Source organism: Mustelus asterias, chromosome 23, assembly GCF_964213995.1.
Source record: "Mustelus asterias chromosome 23, sMusAst1.hap1.1, whole genome shotgun sequence".
Lineage (NCBI taxonomy): Eukaryota > Metazoa > Chordata > Chondrichthyes > Carcharhiniformes > Triakidae > Mustelus > Mustelus asterias.
Window position 1 is genome coordinate 66,923,008 of NC_135823.1, and position 20,271 is coordinate 66,943,278.

The 20,271-nt window shown below is 42.6% G+C and overlaps 1 protein-coding gene across 14 annotated transcripts in view; it reads right to left on the minus strand.

Moving 5' to 3' along the window:
• The window catches only part of mrtfba (myocardin related transcription factor Ba), a 297,785-nt gene that overhangs the window by 157,557 nt on the left and 119,957 nt on the right, over window positions 1-20,271 (minus strand). For all 14 annotated transcript variants that reach the window (XM_078240868.1, XM_078240871.1, XM_078240869.1 and 11 more), the window contains one exon: window positions 4,054-4,265. In XM_078240868.1, the coding sequence (XP_078096994.1) occupies window positions 4,054-4,243 (190 nt within the window). In that variant the 5' untranslated portion in view covers window positions 4,244-4,265. The remainder of the gene's footprint in view (window positions 1-4,053; window positions 4,266-20,271) is intronic.

The following is a 20,271-nucleotide window of genomic DNA, read 5'->3' on the forward strand; positions in this document are numbered from 1 at the left end:
ATTTGCAACTCAATGTGGAAAAATCCACATGACTAATCTGTTGAAGTGAGAATCCTTCAATAAAGCAACAATCTTTTATCAGTAAATGGCTCCCAGATTTGCATAAACACAACATCTGTGAATACTCAAACAAAAATATACTCATTCTCTTTGTGACAGAACATTGGAGAGGCATCTGAAACTCACAATAAAGACACATCACTTAATTTGTGAGGCTATGGCCTCTGGCCAGTGCAATTTGACCAATTTTGCAACGACATATGCCATTGAGTGCAAGGTTCATCAAGGTCTGCACCTTATTTGAGCTTGTGATCATCAGGCTGTAATTTTATACTGTTATTTTAATGAAATCATGCAATCTTTGTATCTAGTTTTGCAAACAGCACCAGACTTTAAATTGAATTATTGACTTGGCAGCAGAAATAATCACCAGCAGTAATCAAGTTATTATTATTCCCAGATACCAACAGAATTTTGATACATGTATAGGAGAGGGCTACATGAATACACGTACCAGCTCTAACCTCTCAGAATTAATCAGATACTGAATCAAAATTCAAAATTTATCACGGAAAATAAAAGTTGATGGTGTAGGCGGCTAACATACTGGCACGTAAAGACGATTGGCTAGCTAACAGCAAACAGAGAGTTGGCATAAATGAGTAATTTTCTGATTGGCAGGCTGTGACAAGTTGTATGCATGATGTGGAGATGCCGGCGTTGGACTGGGGTAAGCACAGTAAGAAGTCTCACAACACCAGGTTAAAGTCCAACAGGTTTATTTGGTAGCAAATACCATAAGCTTTCGGAGCAATGCTCCTTCGTCAGATGGAGTGGTCTCTGTTCTCAAACAGGGCACAGACACAGAAATCAGTTGTATGCCACAGGGATCAGTGCTTGGCTCTCAACTTTTTACAATTTATATAAGTGAAGGGACCAAAAGTATGGTTGCTCAATTTGCTGATGATATAAAGTTAGGTAGGAGAGTAAGTTGTGAAGTGGGCGTAAGGAGGCTACAAGGGGATATAGGTAGGTTAAACGAGTGGGCAAAGATCTGGCAAATGGAGTATAATGTGAGAAAATGTGAAATTGTCCATTTTGGCAAGACAAATAATACAGAAAAATATCATCTAAATGGTGAGAGATTGTAGAGCTCTAAGATGCAGAGGGATCTGGGTGCATAAATTGCAAACGGTTAGTATGCAGGTACAACAAGTAATTAAAAAAGCTAATAGAATGTTCTAATTTATTGCAAAGGGAATTGAACACAAAAGTAGGGAGGTTATGTTTCAGTTATACAGGATAGTCATAAGAATTTTTGGTAGGTCTGAGGCTTTTCCCCAGGGTGGAAGTGTCAATTACAAGGGGGCACAGGTTCAAGTGAGAGGGGGGAAAGTTTAAGGGAGATGCGCGGAGGAAGTTTTTCATGCAGAGAGTGGTAGGTGCCTGGAATGTGCTGCAAGAGAAGGTGGTGGAAGCAGGCAAGATTTAAGAGGCACCTGGACAGGTGCATGAACAGGGAGGGAATAGAGGGATGCGGACCTAGTAAGGGCAGAAGGTTTTTTTTTTAGTTAGGGCATTATGAACGGCACAGGCTTGGATAGCTGAAGGGTCTATTCCTGTGCTGTACTTTTCTTTGTTCTTTGATATTGGCGAGACTATATCTGGGGTATTGTGTACAGTATTAAGTTTATTTATTAGTGTCACAAGTAGGCTTATATTAACGCTGCAATGAAGTTACTGTGAAAATCCCCTAGTCGCCACACACCACCACCTGTTCGGGTACACAGAGGGAGAATTTAGCATGGTCAACGCACCTAACCCAGCATGTCTTTCAGACTGTGGGAGGAAACCGGAGCACCCGGAGGAAATCCACGCAGACACGGGGAGAACATGCAAACTCCGCACAGACAGTGACCCGAGCCAAGAATCGAACCTCAGGTCCCTGGCGCCATGAGACAGCAGTGCTAACCACTGTGCCACCGCTCCTTATTTAGGAAAGGATGTAAATGAATTGGAAGCAGTTCAGAAAAGGTTTATTTGATTAATATCTGGAATGGGAGGGCTGTCTTATGAGGAAAGGTCGAACATCTTAGGCTTGTATTCACTGGCGTTTAGAAGAGTAAGAAGTAACGTTTTTAAACATGCAAGATCCTGAGTGGACTTGACAGGGAAGTGGGAATTATGTTTCCTCTTGTGGGAGAATCTAGAACAAGGGGATCAACAGGTTAAAAATAAGGCATCACCCATCAGTGTCATCATTTCCTCTCAGAGATTGTAAGTAATCTCACAACACCAGGTTAAAGTCCAACAGGTTTATTTGGTAGCATGAACTTTCGGAGCGTTGCCCCCTCATCAGGTGAGTGGAGAGTTGGGTTCACAAACAAGGCATATATAGACACAAACTCAATTACAAGATAATGGTTAGAATGCGAGTCTTAACAGGTAATCAAGTCTTTACAGGTGCAGACAATGTGAGTGGAGAGACGGTTAAGCACAGGTTAAAGAGATGTGAATTGTCTCCAGCTAGGACAGTTAGTGAGATTTTGCAAGCCCAGGCAAGTCGTGGGGATTACAGATAGTGTGAGCTAGTCACAAGAGTATGTACCGTGTACCTGATGGATGGTGTTCTTACGTGAGATGATGGCATCCACGTCGATGATCCGGCACATCTTGCAGAGATTGCTGTTGCATACCCTTGTGACTTAGTCAACATCGTCTACCTGATACGCTGCAGGAAAGGATGTCCCAAAGCATGGTACATTGGCGAGACCATGCAGACGCTACGACAACGGATGAATGGACACCGCTCGACAATCACCAGGCAGGAGTGTTCCCTTCCTGTTGGGGAACACTTCAGCAGTCAAGGGCATTCAGCCTCTGATCTTCAGGTAAGCATTCTCCAAGGCGGCCTTCAAGACACATGACAACGCAGAATCGCTGAGCAGAAACTGATAGCCAAGTTCCACACACGAGGATGGCCTCAACCAGGATCTTGGGTTCATGTCACACTATCTGTAACTCCCACGACTTGCCTGGGCTTGCAAAATCTCACTAACTGTCCTGGCTGGAGACAATACACATCTCTTTAACCTGTGCTTAACGCTCTCTCCACTCGCATTGTCTGCACCTGTAAGGACTTGATTACCTGTTCAGACTCGCATTCCAACCATTATCTTGTAATTGAGTTTGTGTCTATATATGCCCTGTTTGTGAACCCAATCCTCCACTCACCTGATGAGGGGGCAACGCTCCGAAAGCTCGTGCTACCAAATAAACCTGTTGGACTTTAACCTGGTGTTGTAAGACTACTTACTGTGACTACCTCAGTCCAACGCCGGCAACTCCACATCATAGCTCTCAGAGTTTGTGTGTTTGAAACTCTCTTGCGCAAAAGGCAGTGGAAAGCAGAGTCTTTGAATATTTTTAAGACAGAGCGAGATAGATTCTTGGTAAGCAAGGAGATGAAAGGTTATTGGGAGTAGGTGGGAATGTAGAGATGGGGATAAAATTAGATGAGGTTAAAATTAGATCAGTCATGATTGTATTCAATGGCGGAGCAGGCTCAAGGGACCATGTGGCCTACTCCTGTCCCTAATTTGTATGTTCATATGTATGCATGTACATAATTTCAAAGCCTGAAAATATCAAATATTCTCCTGATCACAAATATTCAAATACACAAGGAGTGATTCATACATCTCCTGTGCAAATGTAGAACTGGACAGAGTTTAGCAGAAAATCATACGGAGAAGGAAATTAACTGACAAAATGCTTTTTCTTTACCCGTGTTTAACATGACCCTTATTTGCATGACATTTATGCACTGAGTAACTGGTGAATTTACAGAAGGGAGTGGGAAGAGGAGGAAGAGAGCTACAGATTGGTTTCTGACTGCAATGTTGACTATGGTAATGGCACAATCACAGTTGTGCAAAAACTTTTTAAGGGTCGTAAACATTACTTGACAACCTCAAGAAAGGCTTATCGAGATTATCACCCCACTTCCAAATACAGGCAAATGCAATTGATTGGCTCTGTTGCAATACTCACCATTCTTCCTCTCGTTCAAAGGAGGTAGGTGCGGATTTGGCTGCAGTGTAAGTTCTTGGAACTCGTGGGCAAACATTTCACTTCGCGGGCTTGGCGTAATTAAGCTCTGTAACACTGAATCATCCAATTCAGATACTTGTATATGATCCATCACACTGAGTAAGATGGCAGGAGCCGTCTGTTGATCCATCCTGACTCAGAAACCGATGACACTGAAAGGGTGAAAAGAATTGACATATTAAAATTAACAGTATTTAACCTGAAAAATAAAGAAACATTAGGTTTACCAGGCTGATTCCGGGGATGGCGGGACTGATGTATGAGGAGAGATTGACTAGGTTGGGATGGTTTTCACTGGAGTTCAGACGAATGAGGGGGGGATCTTATAGAGACTTATAAAATTCTAACAGGACTAGACAGGGTAGATGCAGGGAGGATGTTCCCGATGGTGGGGGAGTCCAGAACCAGGGACCACAGTCTAAGGATTCGGGGTAGACCATTTAGGATGGAGATGAGGAGACATTTCTTCATCCAAAGAGTGGTGAGCCTGTGGAATTCATTACACAGGAAGTAGTTGATGCCAAAACATTGAATGTATTCAAGAAGCAGCTAGATAAAGCACTTGGGGCAAATGGGATCAAAGGTTATGAGGAGAAAGCAGGATTAGGCTATTGAGTTGGATGATCAGCCATGATCATAATGAATGGTGGAGCAGGCTCGAAGGGCCAAATGGCCTCCTCTTGCTCCTGTCTTCTATGTTTCTATGTTTCTATAATCTGTTGTGTGAAGTTTAAAGATTTTGATTTTGTGTGTTGCAACACTTGTTTATCATGTAGATAAATGGATAGACCTGGTCTGCATCCAATTTAACTTATGGTGCGCATGCAGTTCATTTATTAGTGTCACAAGTAGGCTTACATTAACACTACAATGAAGTTACTGCGAAAATCCTCTCGTCACCACAGTGCAGCACCTGTTTGGGTACACTGAGGGAGAATTTAGCATGGCCAATCCACCTAACCCACACGTCTTTTGGACCGTGGGAGGAAACCGGAGCACCTGGAGAAAACCCACGCAGCCACGGGGAGAACGTACAAACTCCGCACAGACAGTGACCCAAGCCAGGAATCGAACCAGAGTTCCTGATGCTGAGAGTCAGCAGTGCAACAATTGTGCCACCCCTTTTATGAATGAGTGCAACATGCACATAATATAAAGTTGATTATTCTTTTTAATGTATATTCATACATATTTAATGTATATTTTGCATGCTATTGATTGTTTACAATCAGTGCTGTTAGCAACAGGACTCAGTTTTTAATTTTTTATGGACCATTTAGGGGAGGTGATGGCCTAGTGGCATTATCGCTAGACTATTAATCCAGAAACTCAACTAATATTCCAGGAGCACAGGTTTGAATCCTGCCACGACAGATGATGGAATTTGAATACAAGAGAAAATTTCTGGAATTAAGAATCTACTGACGACCATGAAACCATTGTTTCATGGTCATCAGCTTTGACAAAGGGTCATCTGGACTCGAAACGTCTTTTCTCTCCTTACAGATGCTGCCAGAACTGCTGAGATTTTCTAGCATTTTCTCTTTTGGTTTCAGATTCCAGAATCCACAGTAATTTGCTTTTATCTTTTATTTATGAAACCATTGTTGTTTGTTGGAAAAAAACATGTCTGGTTCACTAATGTCCTTTCGGGAAGGAAATCTGCCTTCTTTACCTGGTCTGGCCTACATGCGACTCCAGAGCCACAGCAATGTGGTTGACTCTCAACTGCCCTCGGGCAACTAAGGATGGGCAACAAATGCTGGCTCGGCCAGCGATGCCCATGTCTCACGAATGAATTTAAAAAAGGATTCCAAAACGATTGAAGAACATATTGGCACGGGATATACAGGAAGAAAATATGGGGAAAGTAAAGTATGAAATCACTTGCATTTAAATAACACCTTTCACGTCCTTAGGATATGATCAATGAATGCGATCAATAAATGATTTAATTTTGAAGTAGAGACAAGATTATTTTCCAGGGCAGACCATTTGTGCACAGCAAATGGCTAAGTGACCGGCTCGCATCTGGATGGATCCAGATTGATCAGTATATTGAAATCTATATGCTACAAGGTGTGTTATCTCATATCATACAGTGGCACCATCGAGTTTTTAAAAAAATCTATTGTGGAACACTTTACAAATGCCACTGATGTTATTTTTATTGTTGACGAAGGTTTGAAGCAGCCATGCACAGTGTACTGAAGAGAATTACAACTAAATTACTATTTGCCCTGTGTCCAACTGATAAAAGCCTTTTGTCGCACTGATATTGTACGGAGTAAGCTGGAGGATTTGACCTGACTAAAATTACTGACCTTGTAACAAACAGTGAAGCCAATTTCTGTTCTTCTCAAAGCTACAAAAACCAGATTCCAGGAGATCTCCACTGTTCTGTCACATACACCTTTCCCCTACTAAAGCCTCCTGCCTGGCTATACTTTCCCTCACCTGCCCTGGCCAAAATGTCACTCAACTTTTGCTGCCTTTTGCCACCTTGCTTTTCAGAATGACCCTTCAATTGCAAAGAAAAGCCCTTTCCATCCATTACTTTATTTAGATGATTGCATTGACACCATAACATTTTGACTCAAAACTTAACTCATAGCTAACAACAGGCAAGATTTCCTGCCCATTATAGTGACACCTGCATACTACTGCAAATAGGACAATTTCTGGTAGGATAACCTTGGAAAGGAAACAAACTTATTCCAGGTACAGCACATATAAACACAGCGGGATGGCAGGACATCCAAGAGGCATTCCACTTTGTCCCAAATATGATTCCACAAACAAAGAATGTGTTCTGATACTACTCATTGAAACAACTAGCAGATTTGGTTGATGGTCAAGAAGTTGATTTGCACAAGGGTTAAATTTGTAATCCACTCCTGGATACCAGATTTGCGCTATTACAGTCCCCATCACTTATAGTAGGCATCATTGTCATTTGCTCAGTGTACATTAAGAGCACAATGCATCAGATAAAAACAGGTAATTGGTTAACAATACTTTCTGTTTAAATCCTTTGAGTGACATTTACTCACTGTACCTAGATCTGGTCTAGGTTTATTTCCTTCCTGGTCTAAAAGCTTACAGACCTCGGCCCTTGTCACATCTTAAGAATTAGAAGAAATTAGATAAAGCTCTTGGGATTAAAGGGGATCAAGAGATATTGGGGGGGGGGGTTTATTGAATTTATTATTTGGCCATGATCAAAATGGATGGTGGAGCAGGCTCAGAGGACCGAATAGCTTACTCCTGCTTTTTATTTATGTTTCTAAAATAGCTCCTATAAGACGTTGACTTTGAAACTTGAAAAGCCCCTTCTCAAATGGATTAGTAATCAGGGACCTGCATCTAAATGTTTTATAATATTCATAACATGAAAGTGCTGCAAGCATTCTAACGATGCCTTTAAGAAAATAGATATTTAGCTACAAATAAAGGTGAGATGGGTGTTCCTGCTTTCTCACGGCATGGCAGAGAGTCAGGAGAGAGCAGGAGCACAGGGAGTGCCGTGCACAGTAAAAACACTAAGGGAGTAAAGGGGGTGCAGGAGCACTAGGAAAGAAGGAGCATGGGGATGGCAGAACATGGAGAAAACAGATGCCCCTGGAGCATGGAGAAGACAGGAATGCAGAGCACACCTCTGGCTATGGCCCAATCACTTACTCTTGACCATGGAACCGTGTGCTCAGTTGTTTTGCTCACCTGTAAGGCTGGCCCTGCATTGCAGATCCACGGAAGGTCTTGGCAGGCCCCCAGGGTTCCGCAGATGTCAGTTTAAGAATGACTGATTAGAGGCCCTCAGTTTACCATACTGACGAAAGAAACCAACTGCCGACCAGACACTATGCCCTTTTTAAAAAAAATCGATTTACTCCATCCTTAAAGTTAGAATGGACCAGGTTTGAGTTTGCCTGGTCAGAATGGACCAGGCAAACTCAAATCCATTCCTTGCTTGCTCCAAAAACCAAATTCAAAATCCATTTGAATCCAATTCAAGATCCCCTGAAGAGAGTCAAACAAGATCCAGGCTGATAAGATAAGGCATTGCACCTCCTCCCGGGCTTGTTCTGGCACTTGGTCTTAGCCAGAAGGCCGAGCGTCAGACAGTTAAACCCAGGTGGTGTTCGCATGGGAGACACTGAATTAGATGTACTCTCTGGGGAATGGCCAGTAAATACATGTGAGCCCATAACTCAGCCAATATTTCACCATGCGCCTGATATAAACAAAGGCAATATAGTAATGAAGCACTCGGCTCCTCGGGTGAAAAGCTAACAGTAATTAATTGCACTTTAACAAAGTTCAGAAAGCTTATTGAATTGCCTGAAATAGCTGGCATGTTTAATATGTTATAATCAGCACCTTTGTAATTGACACAAATGGTAATGATAATTGGTTAGTATCAATTTGCCCTACATAGGCAGCTGCCTGTGATTAGCGTAGATGGCATTAATAGTGGGTGCTGCACTATCAAGTCATCCAAATCTATATTTCAATTATGCAATCCCCTCATTATTTTCCAGCAACGAAAAAGAAAACAGGCCGGTGAACGGGCAGAGTTTTTATTAGTGGTTGCTATGCAGCATATGTTGGTTGTTAAGTGGTTTCAGGAACAGAAACCAGTGCTCGGAATGACAGTGCAACAGTGGATTCAGATTTTGACAAACCCTGAGAACTATCACACACATTGGAGAAAATGCTGACTTTCACATGAACTCATCCAATTCACTGTCTTTTCACCATCTTGATCTGGTTTTCTGCCAGACAGATCAATTTTATGTTACCCTTCTAATTAAGTTCAACCGAGGGACATGAAATCATTGCAGGTTTTTTTAAAAAAGTGTGAAATAAACATTTTATTTTAAGCAAGGCAAAAAGGTTTTTCAATATTTAGTCCAATTTCCTTCTGGAGGAAACCCTGCCAACTTTTTGCAATAACTTTGTCTAATTAAACGAAAAGAGCCACAGACGGTGTTTGGCTATAACTGGCAGCCTGTCTATTGCATTAAGATCTTGCAAAGTGCCAAAGTTGCCTTAATTCACTCATCAGATCCCAAAATTCCCCATTGTTCCATTTTTGATTGTTCAATAATAAAAACCACATTCTATTAATATTACGTGGTGTACAGCTGAAATGCCAGATCCTCATCGACTGTACCCTTAAAAAATAAAATTCCTGCCTTCAAAAAATTGTAAGCAAGGTAAAACTTCCTCACTGCGCATATAATCTATCAACCGAAAAGAGATTTCTTCACAAAAGGATTTATAACCGGATTACGCACAATCTGTGCAATATTTACAACAGGACACCCATTAATCAAAGACTCAAATCAGAGCTGACATAAAGCCATGCAATCTCATTTGCAAACCTGTCAAGAAGTATTTTGCATTTATACAGAACCTTTCATGACATCCGGACATCCCATCGCACCTCACTGCCAATGAAGTGTAGACATGTTAGAATGTAAGAAACATGGCAGCCCATTAACACAGTAAGATTCCATAAGCAGCAATGTGGCAATGGCTTGGGCATCTATTTTGGTTATGTTGGTTGAGGGATGGTTATGTTGGCCAGGACAATGGGAAAACTCCCCCAATCTTCCTCCAACCATGCTCCTTCAAGAGGGCAGGCAGAGTCTCGGTTTGACATTTGATTCAAAAGGTGGCACTCCCAATAGCGCAGCTCTCTCTGGGATTACTAATGCAGAGTTTGTGCACAAGTATCTGGAATGAGACTTCAGGCCATTACTTAAGAGGCAAGGTGGTTAGCACTGCTACCTCATAGCTCCAGGGACCTGGGCTCAAATCCCGGCTTGGGTCACTGTCTGTGTGGAGTTTGCGCATTCTCCCCGTGTCTGCATGAGTTTCCTCTGGGTGCTCTGGTTTCCTCCCACACTCCAAAGATGTGCAGGTTAGGTTGACTGGCCATGCTAAATTGCCCCTTAGTGTCCCGGGATGTGCATGTTAGAGTGATTCGCAGGATAAATATGTGGGGTTTTGGGCATAGAGCCTGGGTGGGATTGTTGTCAGTGCAGACTCAATGGGCCGAATGGCCTCCTTCTGCACTGTAGAGATTGTATGCATGATTGAGCCACTGCTGACAGGTGAACGTAAATTTTCTAAAGCTCAGCGAAAAACCAGGGTACCCAAGAAGCATCTTTGCCAATTACTTTGATAATGCACGAGGAATGAATAAGTTGCAGTTTAGGACATATCTTACAGCCATGATTCCACAGCTTAAAGCATCTAGCGTGTCAAATTGAATTACTTTAGTCTGGGAGGTCAGGCGTTGAGAAGTGGGCGATGATAATGTGACATTGATGCAGTAGGAATTGTCTGATGTTGATTGGAACAATAGTCAAGATTACACCTGGTGGATGTTGCCGACAGTGATTCAGGTGAAAAGTATTTCAGTGTCCAATATTAGTATTATCTTAAAACTCTGATGAGCATAAAGCAAAAGAAAAAACATTTGGGGATTTCATAAGCTACTCAAGCTTCATTCTCTGTTAGAACTAGAAAACTGGCCAGTATCTTTAATGCACTATACCAGGTTGACAGTGGAGGCATTTGTAGTTTATATTATTCCTTTTAGTCGAAGAGAAAGCAGTTAGGAAAAATCTTCCCATTCCAGCTCTTGGAATCCTGCCATATTGGCTACCAAACTTGGAAAATGGCCAACTTATTTGACGTCAGTAACAAATCTGAGTCAGTGAGTGCTTTCATAGGTTGCAGTTATTTTACAGAAATAACTGCATAGAGTTTGCGAGAGTGCTGGTCTGGGGCAGCACTAATGTTCTGTAACTATCTTAACATATCAGAAAAGCTCTCCAATGGCTCAATAGGTAGACATAGTATTAGCCCTTTGGTGGCAAGGTCCAAAGCCCAATCCTGGTAATCACCAAGTTATCTGTCCTTGACCAGGACAGCAGCTCGGACACGTGGCCTCAGTGTCTCGGAACTGGAAAAGGAAGAGGAAATCTGCTTCGGATTGGATGCGACATGCTCCACGACTGTGACCAGTTTGGCAGCACATGTCTGGGCTATCAGAAAAATGGTCATTTGCACCAAGGGTACGTGGAGATGGAAGTCCAGGTTAGGTGTCAGCTTCATCTGCAGAGAGGAGAAAACCGGAAAAGGGAAAAGACTTTGACAAAATATAGAAAGAGCAAGGAATTTCATAGTATCCGATTGATAGAGAGCCACATGCAGTGTCACAGAACCGCCCCAATCTTCGAGGTTCCCCCACAGCTCAGAGAGCAGAAAACAAGTGTTACAATTTTTATTGTGCATTCTTGCATTTTGATTGAAAAATTGTGTGTGAGGGGGGAGGGGCTGATTGAGCCTTTGGTGACCCACTGCGTGCAACTGCAGCAAACTTAAAATCAGAACAATGCAGCAAAGTAAGGCCCCAAAATTCTTGAGGCCCCACCCCACCAAAAGTGCACCATGCAGCCTTTCCTTGTCCTTGCCTCAAATCCTAACATTAGGCTCCTTTAGACCAATTGAGTGGATTTCCAGGCTATGTCTGACATGTACCTATGGGGACAAGTGCTTCCCAATGATTCCCATTCCAGGTTTCAGTTTTGAAGTTTCTGCTTTCCTCATAGCTAATTATTCAATCTGCGATCAATTGCCGTTAGCAAAGTGCCTCGTGGACTGTTTTGGCTCCACTCCCACCAGAGTATGATCCGGGCACAAAGATACTTACACTTCCAGATGAACGTTGAGCTGGCACAACTGGCGTGATTTCTAACTGGTGAAATCATCTCGCCAGCCCTGCCTCTTCTGGAGATGTCGGTATGGGATGGGTGAATGCAGGCTCATTGCAGAAGTTTGGGACATGGAAAAGAGGGGTGGGGATTTGATAGAACTGAACCCCACCCACGCTGTTCCCCAACAATCTCCCCCCCCCGTACCCCACCTCCTCAATAACCAACCCCAACAACCAACACCCCCCACCCTATCCTCCTCCAGCAACCACTCTACCACCACTGCCCCCTCTGCAATCACCCTCCCTCCTCCTGTAATCACCCTCCCCACTCCTCTCCCCTCCTGCAAATCACCCTCCCCACTCCTCTCTCCTCCTACAATCACCCTCCCCACTCCTCTCTTCTCCTGCAAATCACCCTCCCCCATCCCTCCCTCATCCAGCAATCACCCTCCCCACTCCTATCCCGTCCTGCGAACACCCAGCCACCCCTGCCTTCCCCCCAACAAGTTTTTAAATCACATTTATTTTGAATTTTTTGGTGCTGCTTTCATTGCAACCAAAACAAAATTGACGAATTTCTGTACAATTACTACACTCCTTCGCTTCGCCCTCCAGCCAACCAACCCACACTGAAACTTTTAAATTTAGTCTGTTTCTCCTTTCGAGCCCGAGGTAATTTCAAACCAATTACTATACAGTTGACTTCAATGTGCCTCAGTAACGAGCCAAACTCCCTCAAATCAACCCTGGTGTATTAAATTACACACATCAAAAGCATGAGTGAACAAGCTGTTTTGTTGTACCAAAGATAATAGATCTGTAGGATGCAGCTCAGTTTTCCAACCTCCAAGCTTTTTCGCTTCAAAATATCATTCCCTGGCAACATTCATTCTTAGGCAGTTCTGACCCAATGAGACATGCAAGATTGTCACAAGCAATTCACAGGTCATTTCATAAGGACAGCAATTCTCCTTTGAATGACACTACATAGGGCTGGGTGTCCCTGATCTTTCCCCTTCAGTAGGGTGCAAGTCCTGACCCTGCCCATGTTCCTGGGTCAAGGGTGATAATCATGGCAGGCTGAAATGGATTTTCACCAGAAATCCCAGGAAGGTAAAGGCAGTGATGTAATAGGACCAAGTTCGAATGAAGCAGTTCAAAGGTAAATTAGATTGAGTACAGGGTCCTAATTGCCATGTTAAGTATACACTGAAGAGCAACGTTTCAGAGCATCAGCATATGAGATGCTATGGTGGCTTGGATTTAGGATTATTCACATTGCTATTCCTAGCAATTGATCATAGACTGAATAATTATTACATAATTCTCTTCGGAGTCCCAGAGAACAGAAGGAACTGGGGCAGACACTATAGTTAAGAAAGCTTACCAATGCCTCTACTTTCTCAGAAGACTAAGGAAATTTGGCATGTCAGCTATGACTGTCACCAACTTTTACAGATGCAGCATAGAAAGTATTCTTTCTGTTTGTATCACAGCTTGAATGGCTCCTGCTCTGCCCAAGACCACAGGAAACTACAAAGGGTTGTGAATGTAGCCCAATCTATCACGCGAACCAGCCTCCGATCCATTGACTCTGTCTACACTTCCCGCTGCCTCGGAAAAGCAGCCAGCATAATTAAGGACCCTACAGATCCCTGACATTCTCTCTTCCACCTTCTTCCTTCAGGAAAAGATATAAATGTCTGAGGTCACATACCAACCGACTTAAGGACAGCTTCTTCCCTGCTGCTGTCAGACTTTTGAATGGACCTACCTTGCATTAAGTTGATCTTTCTCTACAGCCTAGCTATGACTGTAACACTACATTCTGCACTCTCTCCTTACCTTCTCTATGAACAGTATGCTTTGTCTGTATAGCGCGCAAGAAACAATACTTTTCACTGTAAACCAATACATGTGACAATAATAAATCAAATCAAAAAGAAAGATAAAGGCAGTGATGTAATAGGACCAAGTTCACAAGAAGTGGTTCAAAGGTAAATTAGATTGAGTACAGGGCCCTAATTGCCAGGCTAAGTATACACTGAAGAGCAAAGTTTCAGGGCATCAGCAAATGAGATGCTATGGTGACTTGGACTTAGGATTATTCACATTGCTATTCCTAGCAATTGATCACAGACTGAATAATTATTACATAATTCACTTGGGAGTCCCAGAGAATAGAAGAAACAGGGGTAGACAGGAGAAAAATGGGGTAGAAACATGGGTCCCTCTAGCATTTGCCTGTACCGAGTGGGAAGGAAAGGCCAGTGATGGTCCCAATGAAGGCAGAAGGGCAAGAAAACTTATGCCATAAAGCAAGATAGTGTCAGGCTTCATCACCCGATTTCATCCCATTCACTGCAGCTATCCTGGCTGTTAAAGCAGAATAAGTATCCAAAGTGAGAGATAGAAGAGAGCATTCTTAAAGGTTTGTCAATCACTTCTCTCTCAACATCATGGGCACGGTGGCACAGCGGTTAGCACTGTTGCCTCAGTGCTAGGGACCCAGGTTTAATTCTGGTCTCGGGTCACTGTCTGTGTGGAGCTTGCACATTCTCCCCATATCTGCGTGGGTTTCCTCCGGGTGCTCCGGTTTCCTCCCACAGTCGGAAAGACCTGCTGGTTAGGTGCATTGGCCATGCTAAATTCTCCCTCAGTGTACCCGAACAGGCACCGGAGTGTGGCAACTAGGGGATTTTCACAGTAAGTTCATTGCAGTATTAATGTAAGCCTACTTGTGACACTAATAAATAAACAAACTTTAAACTTTACCTCAATCAGAGTCAACTCGCCTTTTTTTGAATTTGAACAAAAGCTTAGGGGATGAATATTCCCTGGTGCACTCTCCAAGGCAACGCCTTGACTAATTAGAATCTGCTCGCCAACCAATTAGCATCATTTTCTCATGCAGTATAAATTGTTGTTCCCTTTCAAATTTGGTATTCTTGCGTCTGTCCTGATGAGTGCAAAGCAAAAATCTTCAACAGAATGTCTCGGATTTTAGTTATTTCAGTACTAGCAAACTACACATTAATAAGTCCAAATCTCAGCTGATGTTTTGTATTTATGCTTAAATCGGAAAGCAGACTGTGATGAAACACTTTCTTTATATTTATTTGTTTCCAAATCCTTTATATTGCAGGTTGTGTGTGTAAAGTCATTAATGTTCTACTTGGTAGAGTTTCAATATCACCAATGCCAGAGTTATTGCTTTCAGCTTCTCTTCAATAGACTAGATAATAATCATCCAAATGTAATCTAATATACTCTCAGAATGCCAAATCCACACAGAATTCGATTGTAATGAACCCTTTAATCCATATGTGAGTGAGGCAGAAAGCACTACAGGGTAAACAGTTTGCAGTTATATAACACTGCTTTCAATTCATACCGTAGGACCTCAATTTACAAGCTGCTTGCTACTAAAAATGTTACCTCTAGCCCTGACAAAGCACATTTATTTTGATAAGTAGTGGTATTCTCGAACCTAGGCAAGATGAACCTTGATAAAATGAACTGCTTTGCGAACACCCATGATTTTGTATTGATTAGGTTTTCCACTTGAATTTCTTTGCAGATGGCAAGGATACATTTCCTATTGAAATACCAGAAACTTGCCATTTGTAACACATAAATGACAAGGCAAAAATAGGATTATCATCGAGTCCATATTTAGACTCAGAAAGGACTATCGTGTGTGTTGCTCTTTAGCTTTTCTTAAAGCCTGGCAGAATAGAATGGTTCGGTACATTTTAAATGCCTTTTAGCTAAAGATTTACTTCAGTGCTACTGTCAACTGTGTGAGGACTGTGAACTGGGAGATACGTTGGCCTTACTACAGCATTAAGCAAATGTGGAAGTAGTTGTTTATTAGATCCCCAAGTAACCTGAAAAGGCAGATTGGTGCTGCGTTCTCCACTTGCATCTCTGAAGGCAAAACAATTCAATTGTAAATTCCATAAACACACCTTCTAAAGAGACCACTCCTGAAATATTTATGGCCCAGTTGGAAATAGCGGCTTGCATCTGATTCGAAAGAAGTAGAACCCAGAAAGTTAATCTCTCTAATAAAGGGTCTTAATCGTCATTTGAGCAAATTTTCCCTCATAAAAAGAGTAATAAAGTATAATGAGCTGAGTAAAGGGAATAAAAGCAAATTACTGCGGATGCTGGAATCTGAAACCAAAAGAGAAAATACTGGAAAATCTCAGCAGGTCTGGCAGCATCTTGAGAGAAAAGAGCTGACGTTTCAAGCCCAGATGACCCTTTGTCAACTTTGACCAAGGGTCATCTGGACTCGAAACGTCAGCTCTTTTCTCGCCTTACAGGTGTTGCCAGACCTGCTGAGATTTTCCAGCATTTTCTCTTTTGGTGAGTAAAGAAAATGTGTACATTTGAGATTATTAAATCACCCCATCTAACAGAGCAGCAATAAAGCAATAGGGCACCAAAAGAAAAGTAAGCAATCTGCAAAAATAGATTTGAATAGTTATGGCCATGCATGTGGCAGAATTCTGTTGGCGTTGCAAAGTCAAACATAGTCAATATTAGCCAAAGGGTCTTGAAATTTCCCTTTGAAAAGGTACTTAAAATGTTTATTTTCTTTGTGGAAGCAGCAGTAACCCAAAGCAGCTGTGGTAATTGATGCTAACAACCAGGCAGATTTTTAATGGAATCTGGAAACCAGAAGCAGTCTTCCAAAGCTCATTAATTTTTCCTTTCCGAGTCACATTGCCTGAGTTCCTTACCACCAAACGCGTTTCTCTTTATTGCACAGAAAATGCAGGACAAATATGAATGAAAAGTATACAGTGGTTGATCCGAATTGTGTAAAAACAATATTTTCGTAAAGACAATATTTTGGATTCCTTCAATGGTCCAGTGGCTGAAGGCACCATTAGATCTGGTACATGCTATATAGACTGGCAGATTTTAGGGTTGAATGGTTACAGTTTGAGCAGTAATCGAGGGTTACAATTGTTTTAGCACCTTTTGGTTTGATTTATTATTGTCACATGTATTCGTATACAGTGAAAAGTATTGCTTCTTGTGCGCTATACAGACAGAGTATACCGTTCATAGAGAAGGAAAGGAGAGGACACAGAATGTAGTGTTAGTCATAGCTAGGGTGTAGAGAAAGATCAACTTAATGCAAGGTAGGTCCATTCAAAAGTCTGACAGCAGCAGGGAAGAAGCTGTTCTTGAGTCGATAGGTAGGTGATCTCAGATTTTTGCATCTTTTTTTCTGACGGAAGAAGGTGGAAGAGAGAATGTCCGGGGTGTGTGGGGTCCTTAATTATGCTGGCTGCTTTTCCGAGGCAGCGGGAAGTGTAGACAGAGTCAATGGATGGGAGGCTGGTTTGTGTGATGGACTGGGCTTCATTCTTGACCCTTTGTAATTTCTTGTGGCTTGGAAAGGGCTGGAGCCATACCAAGCTGTGATACAACCAGAAAGAATTGTTTCTATGGTGCATCTGTAAACGTTGGTGAGAGTCGTAGCGGACATGCCAAATTTCCTTGGCCTCCTAAGAAAGTAGAGGCGTTGGTGAGCTTTCTTAACTACAGCATTGGCGTGGAGGGACCAGGACAGATTGTTGGTGATCTGGACACCCAGAAACTCGAAGCTCTCGATCATTTCTACTTCATCCCCGTTGATGTTTACGGGGGCATGCTCTCCACTATACTTCCTGAAGTTGATGCATATCGCCTTCATTTTGTTGACATTGAGGGAGAGATTATTGTCGCTGCATCAGTTCACCAGATTCGCCATCTCTTTCCTGTACTTGGTCTCATCATTGTTTGAGATCCGACCCACTGCGGTGGTGTCATCAGCAAACTTGAAAATTGAATTGGAGGGGAATTTGGCCACACAGTCATAGGTGTATAAGGAATATAGTAAGGGGCTGAGGACACAGCCTTGTGGGGCACTGGTAGTGAGGATGATCGTGGAGGAGGTGTTGTTGCCTATCCTGATTGCGATCTTTGGGTTAGGAAGTCAAGAATCCAGTTGCAGAGAGAGAAGCTGAGGCCCTGGTCACAGAGTTTGGAGATGGATTTCGTAGAAATAATGGCTGAGCTGTAGTCAATAATAGGAGTCTGACATAGGTGCCTTTGTTATCTAGGTGTTCCAGGGTTGAGTGTAGTGCCAAGGAGATGTCATCTGCTGTGGACTTGTTGCAGCGGTAGTTTATTTATTAGCCAGAACGGGCAGTGGATCCAGGCAATCTGGGAGGCCAGAATTGATTCGTGCCATGACTAACCCTTTTGAAGCACTTCATAATGATGGATGTCAGAGCCACCAGACGATAATCATTAAGGCATGCTGCCTGACTTTTCTTTGGTACAGGGATGATGGTCATCTTCTTGAAGAAGGTAGGGATCTCAGATTGGTGTAAAGAGAGGTTGAGGATGTCTACGAATACCTCCGCCAGCTGGTCCACACAGGATCTGAGTGTTCGTCCGGGTACCCCATCCGGGCCAGTCGCTTTCTGTAGATTGACTTTTGAGAAGGCTGATCTGATGTTGGCAATGGTGACCTTGGATACCGGTTCAGACAAGGCTTCCAGGGTGGAGGGCGTGCTCTCGCTGACCTCTCGCTCAAAACGGGCATAGAATGCATTGAGTTTATTAGGGAGGGGTGCCGGCCATTCTACACGCCTTCATCTTGTAGCCTGTTATGTCTTGCAGACCTTGCCATAATCTGTGGGAATCTGTGTGGCAAGCCTGGGAGTCTAGCTTGGTCCAGTACTGTCTTTTGGCATTTTTGATGGATCTCAGTAGATTATATCTGGATTTCTTGTATAGGTCTTGTATTGCCCTGATTTGAACACCTCAGGCCTGGACTTCAGCAAGCATTGGATATCCCTGTTCATCCATGGCTTCCGCTTAGGAAACACGTGGATTAGCTTCTTTGGCACACAGTCTTCTACACACTTACTAATGAATTCAGTTACAGTAGTGGTGTACTCGTTCAAGTTGGTCGCTGACAGTGATATCTGTTGGAGAAAGTGTGTGCGCATACCTGTGTTTTTTAAGTTTAAAGTTTATTTATTAGTGTCACAAGTAGGCTTACATCAACACCGTAATGAAGTTACTGTGAAAATCCCCTAGTCGCCACACTCCGCGCCTGTTCAGGTACACTGAGGGAGAATCGAGCATGGCCAATGCACCTAACCAGCACAACTTTCTGACTGTGGGAGGAAACTGGAGGAAACTGATGCAGACACGGGGAGCAGATTCCGCACAGACAGTGACCCAAGCCGGGAATTGAACCCGGGTCTCTGTGAAGCAGCAGTGCCACCGTGCCTTCCCAATGCATAGGGTTCAACGCCGGTGTCCTCCATTATTGATTAGTTTGTCAACATCAACTGTCTTTGTTCACATGAGTTACAACCAAGGAACTGCATCCTGCAATAGCTGCCATCTTTTGTGCAGATGGGGGGGTGGGCCAGTCGGAAAGACCCTGATAATTCCAGTAATTTTATGAAACGTTTCTCAACATTAAAGGCACTTACACACATTCTAAAACAAAGGACTTTGCTTTTATTGCAGATTCAAAGAGGTCATAGTGAGGACAAGATTAGAAACTGTGAACAGACATGAGCAGACTCAATTTGCAAGGACAGACATGGTGTGTTCTGGGCACTGAGTCAAACAATCAGGAAAATGATAAGGAGACTTACAAATACAAGAATCCAGCTGAGAAAGGATGGAATAGCAATTTACAAGATGACTTCATGGGTCAACGCGTTACTTGTTAATTAAAATTAACCAGAATATTGTGACACGTTATCACACCAAGGCATTACCAGCAGTATAAATGGTACACAAAAGCTCATGAGGATTTGAATTTCTAGCTTGAGCCAGTGTAAACAGATTAGAACAATGAGCTTATGACTTTTCTTGATGAGTCCTCCTGTCTGTGTCAGTAATGTTGGTTACCCTATGTTGTGGGTTGTGTAATATCCGATACATTTCTTTAGTCCAAGGGAAACAAATGATTCTATATTGCATGGAAATAGACATTATTCAATGGCTGTGAGCCATGGAGCACAGAATTACAATAGTTAGGAAGATTCCAATGTCAAAAATGACTAGATACTATTTTGGTGGTATGGGGGAGTATTGAATTCTATGAATGTTGCTGCATTAATGTTTGAACCATTCAAGTTACTGGCTCGTGTGGTTAATAAAACAAGGACATTTTCCACATCATTTTGATGAACAAGCACTAAGGGGGGTTGGTAACGATTTTGGAGCCAGCAGAGGATTTTGTTTAATATGCAAGAAAAGACTATGGATTTTAGCAAAGCTAAATGTTGTCAGTCCCTGGCCAGCAAAGTGCTCTTTGATTAAAGTCTGTTTAAATATGTATCATGAAAACAATGCACTATGTTTGTTTCAGCCACACGTCCCAGAACAAA